The 14756-nt window shown below is 52.5% G+C and overlaps 5 protein-coding genes across 5 annotated transcripts; 3 read left to right on the forward strand and 2 right to left on the reverse strand.

The window, feature by feature from the left end:
• Positions 1–1050: 1050 nt before the first annotated feature.
• On the forward strand, positions 1051–2045 carry A1O5_03735 (chloride peroxidase; the record flags this gene model as incomplete). The annotated part of the gene is made up of 3 exons (XM_007744346.1): positions 1051–1327; positions 1420–1813; positions 1886–2045. The coding sequence occupies 3 exons, from the start codon at positions 1051–1053 to the stop codon at positions 2043–2045; spliced, it is 831 nt and encodes a 276-aa protein (XP_007742536.1).
• A 758-nt stretch (positions 2046–2803) lies between these two features.
• A1O5_03736 (uncharacterized protein) lies at positions 2804–3796 on the forward strand (the record flags this gene model as incomplete). Its single annotated transcript, XM_007744347.1, has 1 exon — positions 2804–3796. The coding sequence occupies one exon, from the start codon at positions 2804–2806 to the stop codon at positions 3794–3796; it is 993 nt and encodes a 330-aa protein (XP_007742537.1).
• A 122-nt stretch (positions 3797–3918) lies between these two features.
• A1O5_03737 (alanine transaminase) lies at positions 3919–5462 on the reverse strand (the record flags this gene model as incomplete). Its single annotated transcript, XM_007744348.1, has 2 exons — positions 3919–4173; positions 4239–5462. 2 exons carry the CDS (start codon positions 5460–5462, stop codon positions 3919–3921), a joined length of 1479 nt encoding a protein of 492 aa, XP_007742538.1.
• A 1074-nt stretch (positions 5463–6536) lies between these two features.
• Positions 6537–8036, reverse strand: A1O5_03738 (26S proteasome regulatory subunit N7; the record flags this gene model as incomplete). Its single annotated transcript, XM_007744349.1, has 2 exons — positions 6537–7517; positions 7569–8036. The coding sequence occupies 2 exons, from the start codon at positions 8034–8036 to the stop codon at positions 6537–6539; spliced, it is 1449 nt and encodes a 482-aa protein (XP_007742539.1).
• Positions 8037–9084: 1048 nt separating this feature from the next.
• A1O5_03739 (uncharacterized protein) lies at positions 9085–14233 on the forward strand (the record flags this gene model as incomplete). The annotated part of the gene is made up of 2 exons (XM_007744350.1): positions 9085–13907; positions 13996–14233. 2 exons carry the CDS (start codon positions 9085–9087, stop codon positions 14231–14233), a joined length of 5061 nt encoding a protein of 1686 aa, XP_007742540.1.
• Positions 14234–14756: the final 523 nt, after the last annotated feature.

Consider the following 14756-nt stretch of genomic DNA (forward strand, 5'->3'; position numbering starts at 1 on the left):
CCATACAACTAGTCGGGAGTGTCGTTATTTTTCCAGCTGGACAAAGCGCCAGCGTCGAGAACCGTCGGCACGGCGCACATTGGAGTGTGGTGGTATGTAATATCGCAAATATGATCTTTATCGTACCCAGTAGTTGGCTGCTCAGTGCCCGAATATACGCCGGGCTTGCCTTGGTGGGACTGTCCGCCTAGACAACCCCTAGGCGACTAGATGGAGGTCGGGGCTCTCCTCTGCCCTTCGAGAAATGCAAGCAGATACTTGTGCGGCGTAGAGTTATCGACAGGACCAGAAGCGAAGATAATGAGACCGGGGCAATCCGAATTTTCGCCATGGGATACAGGTCCAAGGGAGATGGAAACGTACTTTCTCTCGGCCGTTGAAAACACAAATTCAAGACACACGTATAGACCTATACGGCGCCGAAACCCCAATTTGGAATTGAAAGCTGCTCTTACCCGATGCCCGAGTTCAGAGCGAAGACATGCCAGTCATGCTCGGTTGGCGAGTTGTCTCCTTGCTCCCCCACACTTTCACTCAGTCGTGTTGCTTTAGGTGGAAGAGGTCGAGGTGGAGAGCTTCGCTAGATCCTCGGGGTTGGGCGGCACGCAATTCCATGTGTCCCCCATCCCCAGCTAAGTTTCCTGCTTATGCTCTCTACACCAAGCTCATCGTCGTCCATGGCTCTTGCTGTCTGCAGCCACAGAAGAGAAGACCGATCCTTCTCCGTGTCCCTTTCGACCAAGATACAGGAAAAGAATGGCAATCCACAGCAAATATAGGAAATTTGTCAAGAACAAGCGCAAGACCGGGCAGCCGATGATGGCTAATCGTTGGTTGACAATTCAGCTTCGATCGAGAGGCCGCGCCAGATCCGAAGATGTGAGAGGATGAAAAGGTATAAGAGGGATGAAAGCTCACCTCCGCCTGTATCAGCCTCTTGTCCATAGCGCATTCGACCAGAGCCAGTGACGACGAAACCATTGACATCGCCCACCAAGCCTCGAAACCACCTACGAGCTCCATCGCCAGAACTTCATCGGCCCCCGCGAGATGCCTTCCATCATCGTGAAGGATGGCACCGAGATCTACTACAAGGACTGGGGCAACAAAGACGGCCCAACGGTTGTTTTCTCCCACGGATGGCCCTTGAACGCCGACAACTGGGAAGCGCAAATGTTCTTTTTGGCCAACAAGGGCTTCCGCGTGGTTGCGCACGACCGTCGCGGCCACGGACGGTCCAGTCAGCCGTGGGTTGGGAATGACATGGATACCTACGCCGACGACTTGCTTGCCCTCTTGGAGCATTTGGACCTCAAGGATGTCATGAGTGAGTGTTCTGCATAATTTCTGGTCCCAACCCCCTTCCCCCCATCTCGGCAAATTTTTGGGCAAGCGACCGAGGGGGTAAAATTCGCACAGTGGTCGGCCATTCTACAGGCGGTGGAGAAGTGACTCGCTTCCTCGGCCGCCACGGCAGCAGCAGAGTCCGCAAGGCTGTCCTCGTGGCCGCGATTCCACCCCTGATGCTCAAGACCGACACCAACCCGCGGGGCTTGCCAATGAGTGTCTTTGACGGCTTTAGGGCAGCGATGGAAAAAAATCGCGCGCAATTCTTCCTCGACGTGCCCACCGGACCGTTCTTTGGATACAACCGTGAAGGTGCCCATGTGAGCCAGGGTCAAATCTGGAGCTGGTGGCAGCAGGGCATGATGTGTGGATTCAAGAATGCCTACGAGTGCACTCGCGTCTTCTCGGAGACCGATATGAGGGAGGATCTGAAGAAGATTGACATTCCGGTCCTGGTCATCCATGGGTAAGTGAACTAATTGTTCTTCTCGAGACTACCTCCCTTTCACGTCTTCGTGTGCTAACACTAAATCCCAAGTGATGACGACCAAATCGTCCCCATCGCGGCAAGCGCCCATGAATCGATCAAGCTGCTCAAGCACGGAACATTGAAGGTCTATCCCGGCGGTGCTCATGCTTTGCCCAACCTCGTCCCGGACGACATCAACAAGGACTTGCTCGAGTTCTTCCAGGGATGATTGTCGTTCGAGTCTTGTTGCTTCGTCCACGACTGGGAAGCGTTCATGCAGGAGATGTGTTGGGGGGGGGAGGAAAACGCTCGTTTTAACGTGGCTCTAGAGCCCTCGGAAACTCCAAGCATGCAGCGACACAAGATGGTTTTTGGAGACACGTTAAATACTAAATGATAGCATTGGCTGAAACACAGCCCAAAAGCTCTTTTTGCGTAAAATCAATCTCAGGCTTCCTCGTAGCCTTTTTTCCTCGACGTAACTTCGAGGATTCACATCACTCGACAACCTCGTCCGGCGCAGGAAAGAGAAATGTCCTTTACGGCCAGGTCGACGCTTTGGCGTGCTTTGCAAGAGGCTGCTGCTCCCTACAAGCACCGAGTAACCAACTGCCTGGATAAGGTTAGGCCCAGGGGAGACTTCGCCAACTTGCTTGGGAGTGTTCTGGGTCTTTGGCTCTTTGGCTCTTCGTCCCACTAACTGGTCGTGATGCGTGTGAATAATCAATGTGCAGCACAATGGTCGAGGCACAAAATGGCGCTGGACAACAGTCACGAATGGTCCAGAGCTCAGCTCAAGTCTTGTTCCTTGCAGCTACACGCCGAAGCTGAAGTAAGCGTTGAGCGTCGAAGCGCTGCCTGTCTTCAGCTGGCGTAGATGGCTGTCGATATTAAAAGGCCTAGACGAGGGTTTATCAACCCAAACACCACGCAAAGAACATCTTTCTTGCGTAACAAAACCAACGACACTAGAAAGAGGTCGAAGCCATGGCCGAACTGGAAAATTTAGACTACGCAAAGGCCCCGGTCCAAATCCTCCGAGTCAACAACAGCACTTTTGCATACAGGCTTTTCGGCACTCGTAAGCAAGAAGACGATGTCCCTTTATTTTTGCCAACGCACTTCCGCAGTCGTCTTGATTTCTGGGATCCCGCCTTGATCGATGCCCTTGCATCTCAGCGGAGACTTCTCTTGTTAGACAACCACGGCAGTGCTGATCCCCAGACCCTCCAGGGGAGCAAAAGAACCGCAAGAGCCGACCCTCGACGCAAGCATGCGCCATCGCCAACGCCTTCGACGCCTCCGTCTTTCACGTTCTGGGCCAGGGAGATCATTGCATTGATCAACGCCCTAGGTTTCAAGCGGATCGATGTGTTGGGCTTCAGCATGGGCGGCTTCATTGGGCAGATGTTAGCCCTTGACGCGCCCCCGGGCATGGTCAGAAAACTCATCCTTGCGGGCACTGCGCCGAGTCAGGGGCCAGGTGTAGAAAGCGGTGACATGCATTACTTCCAGAATCTGACGAATGCGACGACCGACGGCGAGATCAAGGCCGGCTTCCTCGCCGGCTTCTTTGGACTTAGTGAAGAGAGACAGAAAACTGGGGAGAAATGGTGGAACCGCATTACGAGCCGCTCTTCGATGTGGCCGTTCATGTCGACAAGTAATATCGATGGGCAGATCACTGCGATGACGAGGTGGTACGGTCTCAACCATCGCGCTGAAGGCTCTTATGACCGATTGGGCAGGTGTCCTGTCTTGATCTTGTGCGGTCAAAGAGACAAGCTTGTGCCGGAACAAAACAGTATTCTGCTGTGGCAGAAGATCAGCCAGACCAATCCCAACGTACATATTCATATGTACCCGGAGTCTGGCCATGGATTTATGTTCGAATATCATGGTCATTGTGCGAGCCTTGTCAATGAGTTTTTGGATGAAGAGGTGAGAGCGCAGTGTACTTGCGAGTACTGTGAATATTGAACAGGAGCAGACTGATATCATACAGTTCCAGGACAAGGTATAATGATAAGGCGGGGGATTCCATAAGTCGGCACCCACGCCGGGAATGCAAAGTTACTCCCCCCCTTTCGAGGGGTTTGTGGCTATCTGTATTTGTCCATGAATTCTTTGTGGAATTTGGTCCATCGGCCAACCCAATCCGTTCCAGGAGCGAGGAAGGTTGTTCGAAGATGTAGTGTGCCAGGTTTCTGCCCGAAACCGGAACCTGGGACAACACAGATGCCCGTGGCGTCGAGGAGACAGAGGCAATAGAATTCGTCTGGGGTACGATCTGCCTCTTTTGCAGCCTGAACCGCTTTGTCCGAAACGGCAATGGTGGGGAAAAGATACATGGAGCCCTGTCATGGCCAATGTAAGCGCAAAGGCAGAGAACAATGTTTAGGTGGCAAGAGGGTCAACATACCTGTGGCTCTCCCACTTCGACACCCTCCATTTCCTTGAACGCTTGGTAGAGTGCCCAGGCGCGCTCTTTCAGCCCGTTCCGGACACTGTTGTATTCCTCATCGTAAAGCTCGAAGCTGGGGTCACCAGGCTTCGGAGGGTCGACCACGAGATCCAGTAAGCATTGACCAATGACGGGAGGGCACAGCATGATACTGATGAACTTGTAGATCTCGGCCTGTACCTGTTGGTCAAAGCCCACAAGCTCAAAGTAACCAGCACGGTGCCCACATTCGCCCACCATACCTTTGGAAACCGAGTTCAGGGATGCAAGTTCGACGGCGTCGTACCGGCCTGGTTCCCTTTGCTGCATCCTCCGCAAGGCACCCTTGAAGGAATGGAATTGACCGACGAAGACGTTGGTTTGGTAGACCTCATCGGCCATGATGACAAGATTCTTCTCTGCAGCAAACTTGATCGTGTCCTCGACATCTTTTTCAGACAACGAGGCACCCGTTGGGTTTCCAGGGTTGATGACAACGATGGCACGCACATCAGTGCCTAGCCTGATTGCCTCGTCATATGCGTGCTTGATTATGGAAAGCTCCGTGCTCCAAGCCTGAGACTCGTCCAGATAGTAAGGCACACAACGAGCATTGAGAATAGTCAAAGTCGCGGTATAGAGGGGATATTGTGGGATAGGGACGAGCACGCCCGTCTCAGGTTTGCTGCAGATGATGTGGAGGAGAGTGTTGACTCCTGACGAGGCACCAGCGGACAGGTAGATATCGTCCTTGTTCGAGGGGAAGCCATCTCTGCGCGCAATAAAGTTGGCCACGGACTGGCGAATGCCAGGAGCGCCCGCAGACTGCGAATATGCTCCCACCGACTGGATTTCCTTCAGCAGCCATCGAGCACGATCTATGGCATCTTGTTTGTAGCCAAAAGTCGACTTCAGAACTTCCTCATTGTTCAGCAATGCTGGATGCTCCAGCAGAGCAAGGACTTGCCGGAAAAATGTGATAGGTTTCTGGTCGAGTTGCTGCGGGTTGCCAATGTTGGCCGAGATGACAGTGTCAAAGGGAAGAGGGTTCTCTGGAGGTGTAGGAGGATCGCCTCGCTTCAACTTTGAGCGGTATTCTTCCGACTTGATTGCAAGTTCACCTCGGACGGCATACTTTGCCGCCCTCACATGGGGGTTGATGTTATGGATGGTTAAACTGCGGCGGGAGGGCGTTGACGACATGCTGCGACGGTAGGATCGAGGTGTAGATCTGAAGGGAGGACAAGGGCCTGTGGATTGTAAATGTCAGTTTTATGTTGGTCACCAGATACTTGGGGACGGGAGAGGCGAAAAATGGTCGGGTGCACAGAAGCAACTAACTTGGTCGAGCAAGTCGAGTCACAGGTGGTGTGCAAAAAAAAACAAATCGACCAGGGCAGCTGCGACTTCGCTCGTCTCACCTTGTGATGGGCTCGGCTGCTGTGCTGGCAGTGAAAGCGGTGTTGCATTGGCGGTAGACAGCGCCCTGCAGCTGATGGCGAGTTCCCTGGATAAACGTTGAGCTCGCAGCAACGCGGAGGACGCTCTTGACGTGGTGATCGTGGGCGAGGGCATTTTTCTGGTACATAGATACGGCAGATCCTCGAGATCAGGGGTGGGGGGCTGCTTCTTGGGGGAGTCAGTGATTTGACCGTCGGATTTGGAGCAGGTAAAGCGATATCGGGAGCTTCCAAACTCAGATATCAAAATTCTGCAGAAGGCTTTGAAACAGCTGTGAGGCAATGAGATATGATTCGAGATGGGGCAGGTCGTCGGAGGAAAACAAGGGGCGCGCGCACACGATCGCCCGGCGAGCTGCTATCGAGGATCTGGCTTGCGTCAATCTCGTCTCGTCATGGGCACATGGGCACATGGGCAACATGGGGAAAGGCTTCATCCCGTCTATCTTATCGCTGAGTGTGGGGGACGCCACAGCTCCAAGGGTTGCTGCAGGCCTTTCTCGGCGTCCAACAGGGGGCTTCAAGAGCCGACATGAATTAATTGGAGGAAAGAGAGAGAAAGAGAAGCCGACTGAACTGTCCGATCAAGCCTCCTCGTATAAAGTACTTGTCGCAGCCGGCATGCTCCGTGCCCTCCGTGCCCTCCGCTACATTCCTTTTTCCTTTTGAAAGATCCTCATGGCCATCGCAGTATGATGATAGTATGGTACATGACACAATCCATGCCGTGATGTCTTCCTGCAATCCGGTCTAAAACGCCTGGCGCTTCCCACACTCACCCAGATTTGTGATGCTCTCTGCACGTGGCGACTGCTGCTCAAGCTCGCTCGCTACCTCTCAGCCTCACGGCCTGGCCATACTTCTGCAGCTTGGTGATCAGGGCATCCCCTTGTTTCACAACGTCTGCATACTGCTTGTTCTTGTCATCCGGGCGGGTTGTCTCGATGGTCCCCTGCACGCGGTCGATTGTGCAACTCACCCGACCACCCGCAATGAATTTGGCCAGATCTCGGTCCAAGAAATCCACACTGACCCCAAATGCCTGTGCCATGGTTGCTAGGCCCACCACCCGGTAAGATTGCAGGAGCTGTTGATATCCTCGCAGCCGCATTTCTCGCACAAACCAGGCTCGGTGCTCATACAGGTATCGATCTTGCGTCAAGAAGTTCTCTTCGACAGCAGCCAATGCCAGGAAGAAATTGCGATAGTTGCCGTTGTAGAGGCTGTTGACTAACTCCCCCAGAGAGGAAACATCCACAGGGGCTTCGGTCTGCGACTGCGCTGCACTGCTCGTTCCTAGTGCGTTCACATTGACCAGGCCCGAAGCACGTTCTGCTGTTGCAGCAGACGCATCCTTCATCTCTTCATCTGCGCCTGGGACTTTGTCCTCGCTGTTCCCCAAGATTGCTTTTATTTCGGGCGCATCAACAACTTTGGCCTTGAAATCAACGCGCTTCAGGGACAGGGATCCTGCAAGCACGGCGTACACGACCAGGGAAGAATAGCTGCACAGCTCGTAGCTAGTGAATGTGGAGAGACTGTCGAGGAGTAAAGGAGCGGCAAGGTTGTAGGATCGGACAGTGAGAAGGTGCAGGCCCTTGTAGGCTTTTAATCGATTTCTTCGATCCCAGTCTCCGCCACTTTCCACCAGGATATTTGCACGTTCAATTTGTTTCTTGGTGAACGCTTTATCGTTGAAGAAGATCCCAATGCGAATGATAGCGAGGACAATATCAATCTTCGTGCCTAGCGGACCAGTCTTGTCGAAGACTTTTTCATAGGCAGCAATGGCTTTGTCCTAGCGCCTGATTAGAAAGGTGTCACTTCACAATATAGTCTCTCGGCTCACCTTGTCGCCAACCCGAGCCCAGAACTCTGCACGCTTGCTTCGAGCTGCTTGTACCTCTGTTTCTCCCGCCTTTTCTTCAGCTTCTTCTTCCTCTTTCTGGCACTGCTCTAGCTCCTTTGCGTTGTCGGCTTTGAGTTCTTCATATAGCGATTCGTCCCAGGGCAGGATGCCGGAAGGTACGGGCCTCTTCGGCGGTAATAGGTTGCTGGACACTAGCGACGCACGCCGGGCAGCAGGCTTTGGTGGTGGCTGTAGCGGTTGAGCCGTGCTCTCTCCCATCGAATTTAGCACTCCTTCAGTAGGATGAGCCAGATGCCGATACAACGGCGCCATCTTCTGGTTTTTGATTGCATTTTGAAGGTAGTTCAAGGACACTGGCTGCGCGGTCCGAGGCGCATTCGCAAGGGAGAAGATGTGCTGGGCGAGGGTGAGATCGGGATATTTGGCAAACTGAGGATCTGAACCCATTGCGTAGGATGGCAGGATAGAGTCGGAGTAGCTACAAGAGCAATAGAAAGAGGCTGCAAATGCAAGCGGCGTGAGTGGTGGCTTTGGTGTAAATATTACCACAAGTCAGAGAACGCGCATCAAAAGCCAGCCTAGTGTTCGTCGTGGCCCAATGCGCCACCGTAATTTATACGGAGGAGCGCGAGAGCTCATACCGAAGTTGTGGACAGGTGCAGAACCGGGCTCAGGGGTTTCCTGTTCACTTTCTCTGTCACTATTACGTCTCTGAGAGCCACGAGTAAAATCTACCTCCCCTTACAGCGTAATTAACTATTGTCCACAGCAGTTTATGAGAGCAATGTTGGCTCAACGTGGGCTGACAAGGCTGAGCCGGGTTTTCGTCGCGGGCGCCCCACTCGTCTTTCCATCTCGACAGAGGAGCTGTGTCGAGCTTCGCTTAAAGGCCAATCTGCGTCTGGGAGCCGTGCTGCTGGCTAATGATGTACGAGGTAGTCCAGTGGGATTCCAAGGGTGCTGGAACCAGCTGCCAGAATGATGCATTGCCAGTGCTTCTCATTGGTGCCCGTCCCCTGGCAGGCAGCCCAGATGCAAGGCAGCCTTGCGCCTTGTTGCAGCTGGCCCGGCACTTCCACTTCGTGTTCAGCCAGTGAGGCGGGGTTGCGCCCAAGAGGAGTAGCACATCTACGAGTTTCCTCCTTTGAGCCTGATGAAATTACAAAGAAACAAAAACGGGGGAATTACTGATAACCCGGTCCTGAAGCCCGTGCTCCATTTCCTTCCAGACAGCAGCTGTCCCCCGCCCTACCACTCTTCACAGATTCACCTCAAATGTGCCTCAGTCTTGGGCTCTTCACTACTACTCTCTCTTGAGGCTGCCTCACTATCAGGCGATGATACTTACAAGCAGTGTAAGTTCTCAACTGCGGCTTTTCTTTGCCTCAATCAGCCGTCTTCTTCCTCATCCCAATCTCTTTTACTCATTCTCAATCTTGCCTACCTCGAACCGATATCTCAGGCACCTGGTACTCATGGGACGTTGACTCTCAGAATGGCACCATACAAGGTCGCTTTGATCCCACCAAAGGGCGATAGACTTGACCTTGTCGTACCGTTTGATGGCAGTCGTGCATTCTCGGAACTCACGGCTACTGTCATTCAACGTGCCTCCAAGTACCGCTCCTTGCCTTCCTACGTTCGACAAGATCATTTGAAACTCTGCCTAGGCTCAGATGATGGCTACCTGATCGAGGCAGACGACATTGTCCAGGATGTGATCACCACCTCAGATGTGCTTTTCGTCATCTTTCTCGATGGCCCGCTAGCAGGCGCTCAGCTTGATGAAGATCGACTCTCCACTGTCGGTGCACTCCAGATCCAAATTATCACCCCAGCTCTAGCACAACGAAATCCCGAAGTCCGCCATATCCCCCTCCTGAAAGACGGCCGCTATTACCCATCTTCTTCAACTCTGAGAGAGATCAAAGATGATGTTGCTCAATATCTCCATCTGCCGACTGTCCCGCCTGAGGAATCGATGGATGCTGAATGCAATTGCAAGCTAGCTGAGCTTCTAGTGAAGAGAGGTCAATGGGAAAAGATTCCTTGCGAGGTCCAAAACGGCACAGGCTGTTGCTTTATTTCATCGGGCATTTCCGGGATGATACCATGCGCTCGATGCCACAAACCTGTTAGCTCTCATAATGATACAAGGGATGCAGGCCTGTGCCACTCATACATTCTCCGCCGGTCAGATCTCTCCTGTGGCCATGTTATCCACTCTCAGTGTCTCAACAGCGGAGCGGAGTATGAATGTCCCTCGTCCTGTTACACGGCAAAACACTGTTACCCAATCTCTTCTGGTCATGTCTGGGTTGTCTCTGGGAATGGCCACATTGAGAAGCTGGAAGTGGCATCCAACAATCACCCAGCACTGATGGCGAGGCTTGCTGATCGATTCGGAGAAAATTTCACCCATGCAAAAGCCGTTGTTTTCAAAGGCGGTCTCGAAGACGGTGACGCTTCTAACCGACTGCCCGTCGTGGCTGTTTGCGCCACCGCGAGGCATCAACCAAATGGGGTCAGCTCACAGTCCTACCGAGGTGCCTTCCGTACCAGACTTGATCTTCATACTATCGAAGGCCCTATCAACACCTACAATCTTGACCTGACACTTAAAGATGCTGGATTGGCTGAAATTGCCATCAACGGTATCCTTACTCTTTACGCCGTCGAGTGGACATACGACGGGAAAGAGAAGAAAGGGAATGGGAAAGATGCTATATTCACAGCTGCTTGCCACTGGAGGTTGCCATCGGTCCAATCCGACCGTGGTATGGCTGCTGTTCTAGCATCACTTCGAGTATTTTCACATCTCATCGGATCTGAAGATTTTGATGACCGCCATCAAAATGAAGTTCTCAGTACGCTCCACATACTCACCCGCTTTCCGCCGGCGGTGAGGGCAGCCCACATTCTGATGGATGGGAAGAGCCTCAAGTCAAACGAAAGTGCTGCTCTTGTGCAGAGCATTGCTAGAGTAGCAGAGGAACTGATACCTCAGAACCTCATATCGAACGATCCGAGGCGGAGCTTGGAAGGCGCCCGACTGGTCCTTGGACTGATTCTCCATAACGTTCGACGGCATCAAGCTCCGGAAGATGCAGGTCCGGGCACAGCAGAGGCATCAAGGTCTAGAATACCCTACATTTCGGGGTATCATACCGTTGACTTGAGGGATGTGAAAACGCTAGAGGTAGTCACCGAGCCAGTTTTGACGAACGTGGGCTTAGTCAACAAGGGTGTCTTCGAAGCATTCTCCATTTCCGGGCCCCTAAAAGACAATCCTTCAAGCTACCTCACGGACCGCAGTCGGGAAGATTCTGTACGGATCCGCGTAGCCCTGCTGTACGGCGGCGTGGCTCTAGAGGCACCATACTACGATGCAGATGCGTTGGGAGCCGCAATTGGTGAGTGCACAGCTGCGCGATCGCGCTCTCTTGACGTAAAGAGTCTATCTTGCGACATTGCATACCTTGCTTCTTTGTGCGAGGAGACCAAGCTCGTCGTCGTTGCACCACGTCAGTTGTCAGACGCGAAGGCTCCATGCCTGACCCTCGACCGGTATGGCAACTTGGCGGTTTATACAGGAAGGGCTGCCTGCGCAGCGCCAGGCCACGACCACGCAGTGTTTCACCCGTTGACTGGAGCTGAGGAGAATGTTGATGTAACAATCGTTGCTCAGATGCTAGAGCCAATCCTGCTGGCTCGCAAGACGGATGGGACACATGTCTTCGATCTTTTCAGCGCAAGCTTCCGCCACAAAGATTCCCTTCCAACTGAACTGGTTGTCTTCTGCGTGGACTGCAGTCAAAGCATGAACGAGTCATCCGGTTTTCCGGAGCTGGAGGAGGGCGACGACGACGACCCCCGCTGTTCCAATGTTGATCACGACGTTGTCTTGAATGATGAAGACGATACAGACGTTCCGTTAGAGGAGATCAAGTCCTGGCTACGTGGCCACGAATCTTATGAGGACATCCTTCATATTGTTCACCACTATCCTTTTAATCGCCAGGACGTCGTGAGGGATATCCTCGAGTTTCTGAGAACCTTGATAAATCGAGAGCTTGTTCACTTAGCAACCAAGCTATGGAGAACGTCCCGATGGGCTACGCTCGCATTTTCTCGTACCTCATCTACCGAGCGGCAAATGAATTCTTTACGGAGGACCCTTACCGGACTGAATCTCCATGAAAGAGCTTTGTCAGACTTTCTGCTTTTCACTGCCGAGGACCCATCATTTGAACCAAAAGAATTCACGTGGTCTTATGGTGATGATTTGCCCTGTGGTACCCCATCCTCCTCAGCCCAGGAGGTGGTAGAACTAGGTGACTTTTGCGCCGTCCCTCAGGAGTACCTCTGCCCAATTAGCCAAGTCATCTTCGAAGACCCAGTGGATACATCGGATGGCTTTATGTTCGACAGAAACGCAATCGAGAGATGGTACCGGGTCCGCAAAAGCTCACCATTGACCGGGCTTCCCATCGAAGACACGACCTTGAGGCATAACGAAGTCATGGCGAATCAAATCAAGGCTTGGGTCAAAGCAGAAGACGTCATCAGTTCTTTGCCCTCGACGCCTAAACGTACCCGACTCTCCACACGCCAGTCAGGGACTATCATTGACTTCGTTGGACCCTCAGTCCGCTTCAGCAGACAGATTCCGGGATCGGCACGGCTGTTGGACCTACATAAGATCGCCTTCCGAGGAATGCGTGGCCTTTACGCCAGATTCTCGCTATACATGGGAGGTGTCCACCTACCTTGTTCTGAAGAGAATATGGTTCAAAAGGGGGTGGTAGGCAGCCAGACTATCACCATCAGTCCAAACTATACCCCACATGGTGAAACTGCCGGAGTCTCAACGAGTCAAGAGCAAATGTGTCTCATTCGAGTATACGGCGCCCATGACTTTTCAGAGGAGTCATTCAATTACTGGGTACCGCTGAACTCTGAAATTACCTTCGCTTCGATTATTTTCCGCAACTGGAGATATGACATCCAAGACTGTGCTGTTGATTGTGATTATGATAAGTCTCCATGGACTGGCCTCAGAGATGGCGGCGATGCCGTTGCCATTGGCACAATACACGATTCTTGGGCTTCCTTGTCCGAACATTTGTGGGACCTTCCTCGCGCAAATATCCAAGAACATGAAGAGATCTACGCACGCATACGCGCCGCGGTGAAGGAGTCAGACTCAGACTCAGACCCAGAATCGAACTCAGAATCAGACCCAGACACGATCGCGGGAGAGCTCTACCAGTATGACCGTCATCGAGTTCTGAAGGTCAGACTATACGAATACGAGAGTCCAGAGGAACTCGAGCAACGTGAACTGCAGAAGCAGAAGGTCTTATCAAGAATGGCGGTGACTAAACAGGTCTTCTCGCAATTCATCAACCGACTAATTGCGTACAATTTCCCCACAAATGTCGGCCTGGTCACCTTCGGGACAGCGGTGAGCATCTCACAGCGAGTGACAAACGTCATCGAGAATTTTCGACAGGCTGTAGATAGTATGAAGGAAGAAGGCGACACTGCTCTATGGGATTCTCTTGCACTGGCGGCGGATCATCTGATCGAATCTGGTCGACGCTACCCTGGGGTCAAGAAAAGAATCATATGCCTGTCTGATGGCCAAGATACGAGCTCAGTCAAGAAGGTTGAGGATGTCTGCCGGACATTGATACAGCAAGACATTGTTGTGGACTCGGTCTGTATCGGAGAGGAGAACAATTCTGCCTTGCGAACGGTCTCTTATCTTACAGGTGGATACAAATTTGTACCCAATTCTGTCGAAGAGGCCTCTGCGTTGTGCGAGCTGGAGCCGGTGCTGTCGATCCATGAACGACCACGAATATATCGGCCTATGGCGGCCTCATTTTTCAGCTTTCCTCGCACCACTCACTCTTCAAGGGCCGACCCCGTTACCAGGGATGAATTTCCAGCTCGCAAGACCCATGAGAATCTCAATGACACATTCATCCAAATCGGTCGCTTCGAAAGAACAAGGGGTTCAAAATTTTCTGAGCAGGCGCAAGCTTCAACCTCGTCGATTCGGTCCCGGAGACTCTTGGGGGAAATCCGCGACATTGCCAATCACTCTCATCCTTCGTACGACGTGTACATCTCTGAGGTCAATATGGGGTTCTGGAAGATTGTCCTGCAAGGCCCGAGTGGTTCAGCGTACGCTAGTGGAGCATTTGTCCTATATCTGGACATGGGGGAGGACTATCCGCGAAAGGCACCAAGTGGACGCTTTATCACTCCCATCTTTCACCCCAACGTCAATAGACACGGAAGAATTTGGTAAAGTCCCTCCCTGATTCCGGTTAGGCTCTTAAGTTCGCAGTCGTTCGAGTTGAAACTAACCCATCCTTTTTTTTTTGTGCCCTAGTCACTCCATTTTCGACCGGAACTGGACCGTCGACACCACCAACAAGCAAATCTTGGATACCATCTTCGGCCTCCTCCTCGTGCCCGAGTTCACGGATCCCATCAATACCGTCGTGACGTTGAATTTTTATTGGGACGAGGTCGCATTCAAAGATGAGGTGCAGAAGCACATCCAGAAGCATGCTAGGAAGTCAAGAGCCGAACTGGGCCGAGCTATTCTAGAAGGAAGCAGAACATGAGATGCGTACACAGCCTGTCCACCTCATACAGGTCAGTAGCTAGCAAAGAGTGCCCTCGCGGCAGCAGACGCGGGACTAGTCCATGGTGAAGAAAACGGGATATTTGGTAGGGAGTGGCCTTTCAGGATACTGTAGCACGGGTGGCTAGGTACCGAAACGGGCGCGAGGTCGAATGGAATGGGATAGATTTATGGATGGATGGATGGATGAATGCAGTTGTGTGAAGACGCTACCGAGACACAACAAGGCAAGCGCATCCAACCAAAGGAGCTAACCACTTCCAATACATGCCCGATGGGATGTCCTAGTGCTAAACTACGCCTCGTAGCGGATAGATCGAAGTGGACCAACCAACAAGAAAAGGAATGGACTTCCCGTTCCCTATCTTCAATGGGACACTGGAATGGAAACCGAAACTTGAGTTGGCTGCGAAGAACAGGGCGGGGCAGGAGGAGACACAAGATGCTGTATTAATCAATCCATTGAATAACGCTTCTGCTCTCTGTTGGTTCCTAGTATTATC

The sequence above is a fragment of the Cladophialophora psammophila genome (genome assembly GCF_000585535.1).
Source record: "Cladophialophora psammophila CBS 110553 chromosome Unknown aczJe-supercont1.5, whole genome shotgun sequence".
Lineage (NCBI taxonomy): Eukaryota > Fungi > Ascomycota > Eurotiomycetes > Chaetothyriales > Herpotrichiellaceae > Cladophialophora > Cladophialophora psammophila.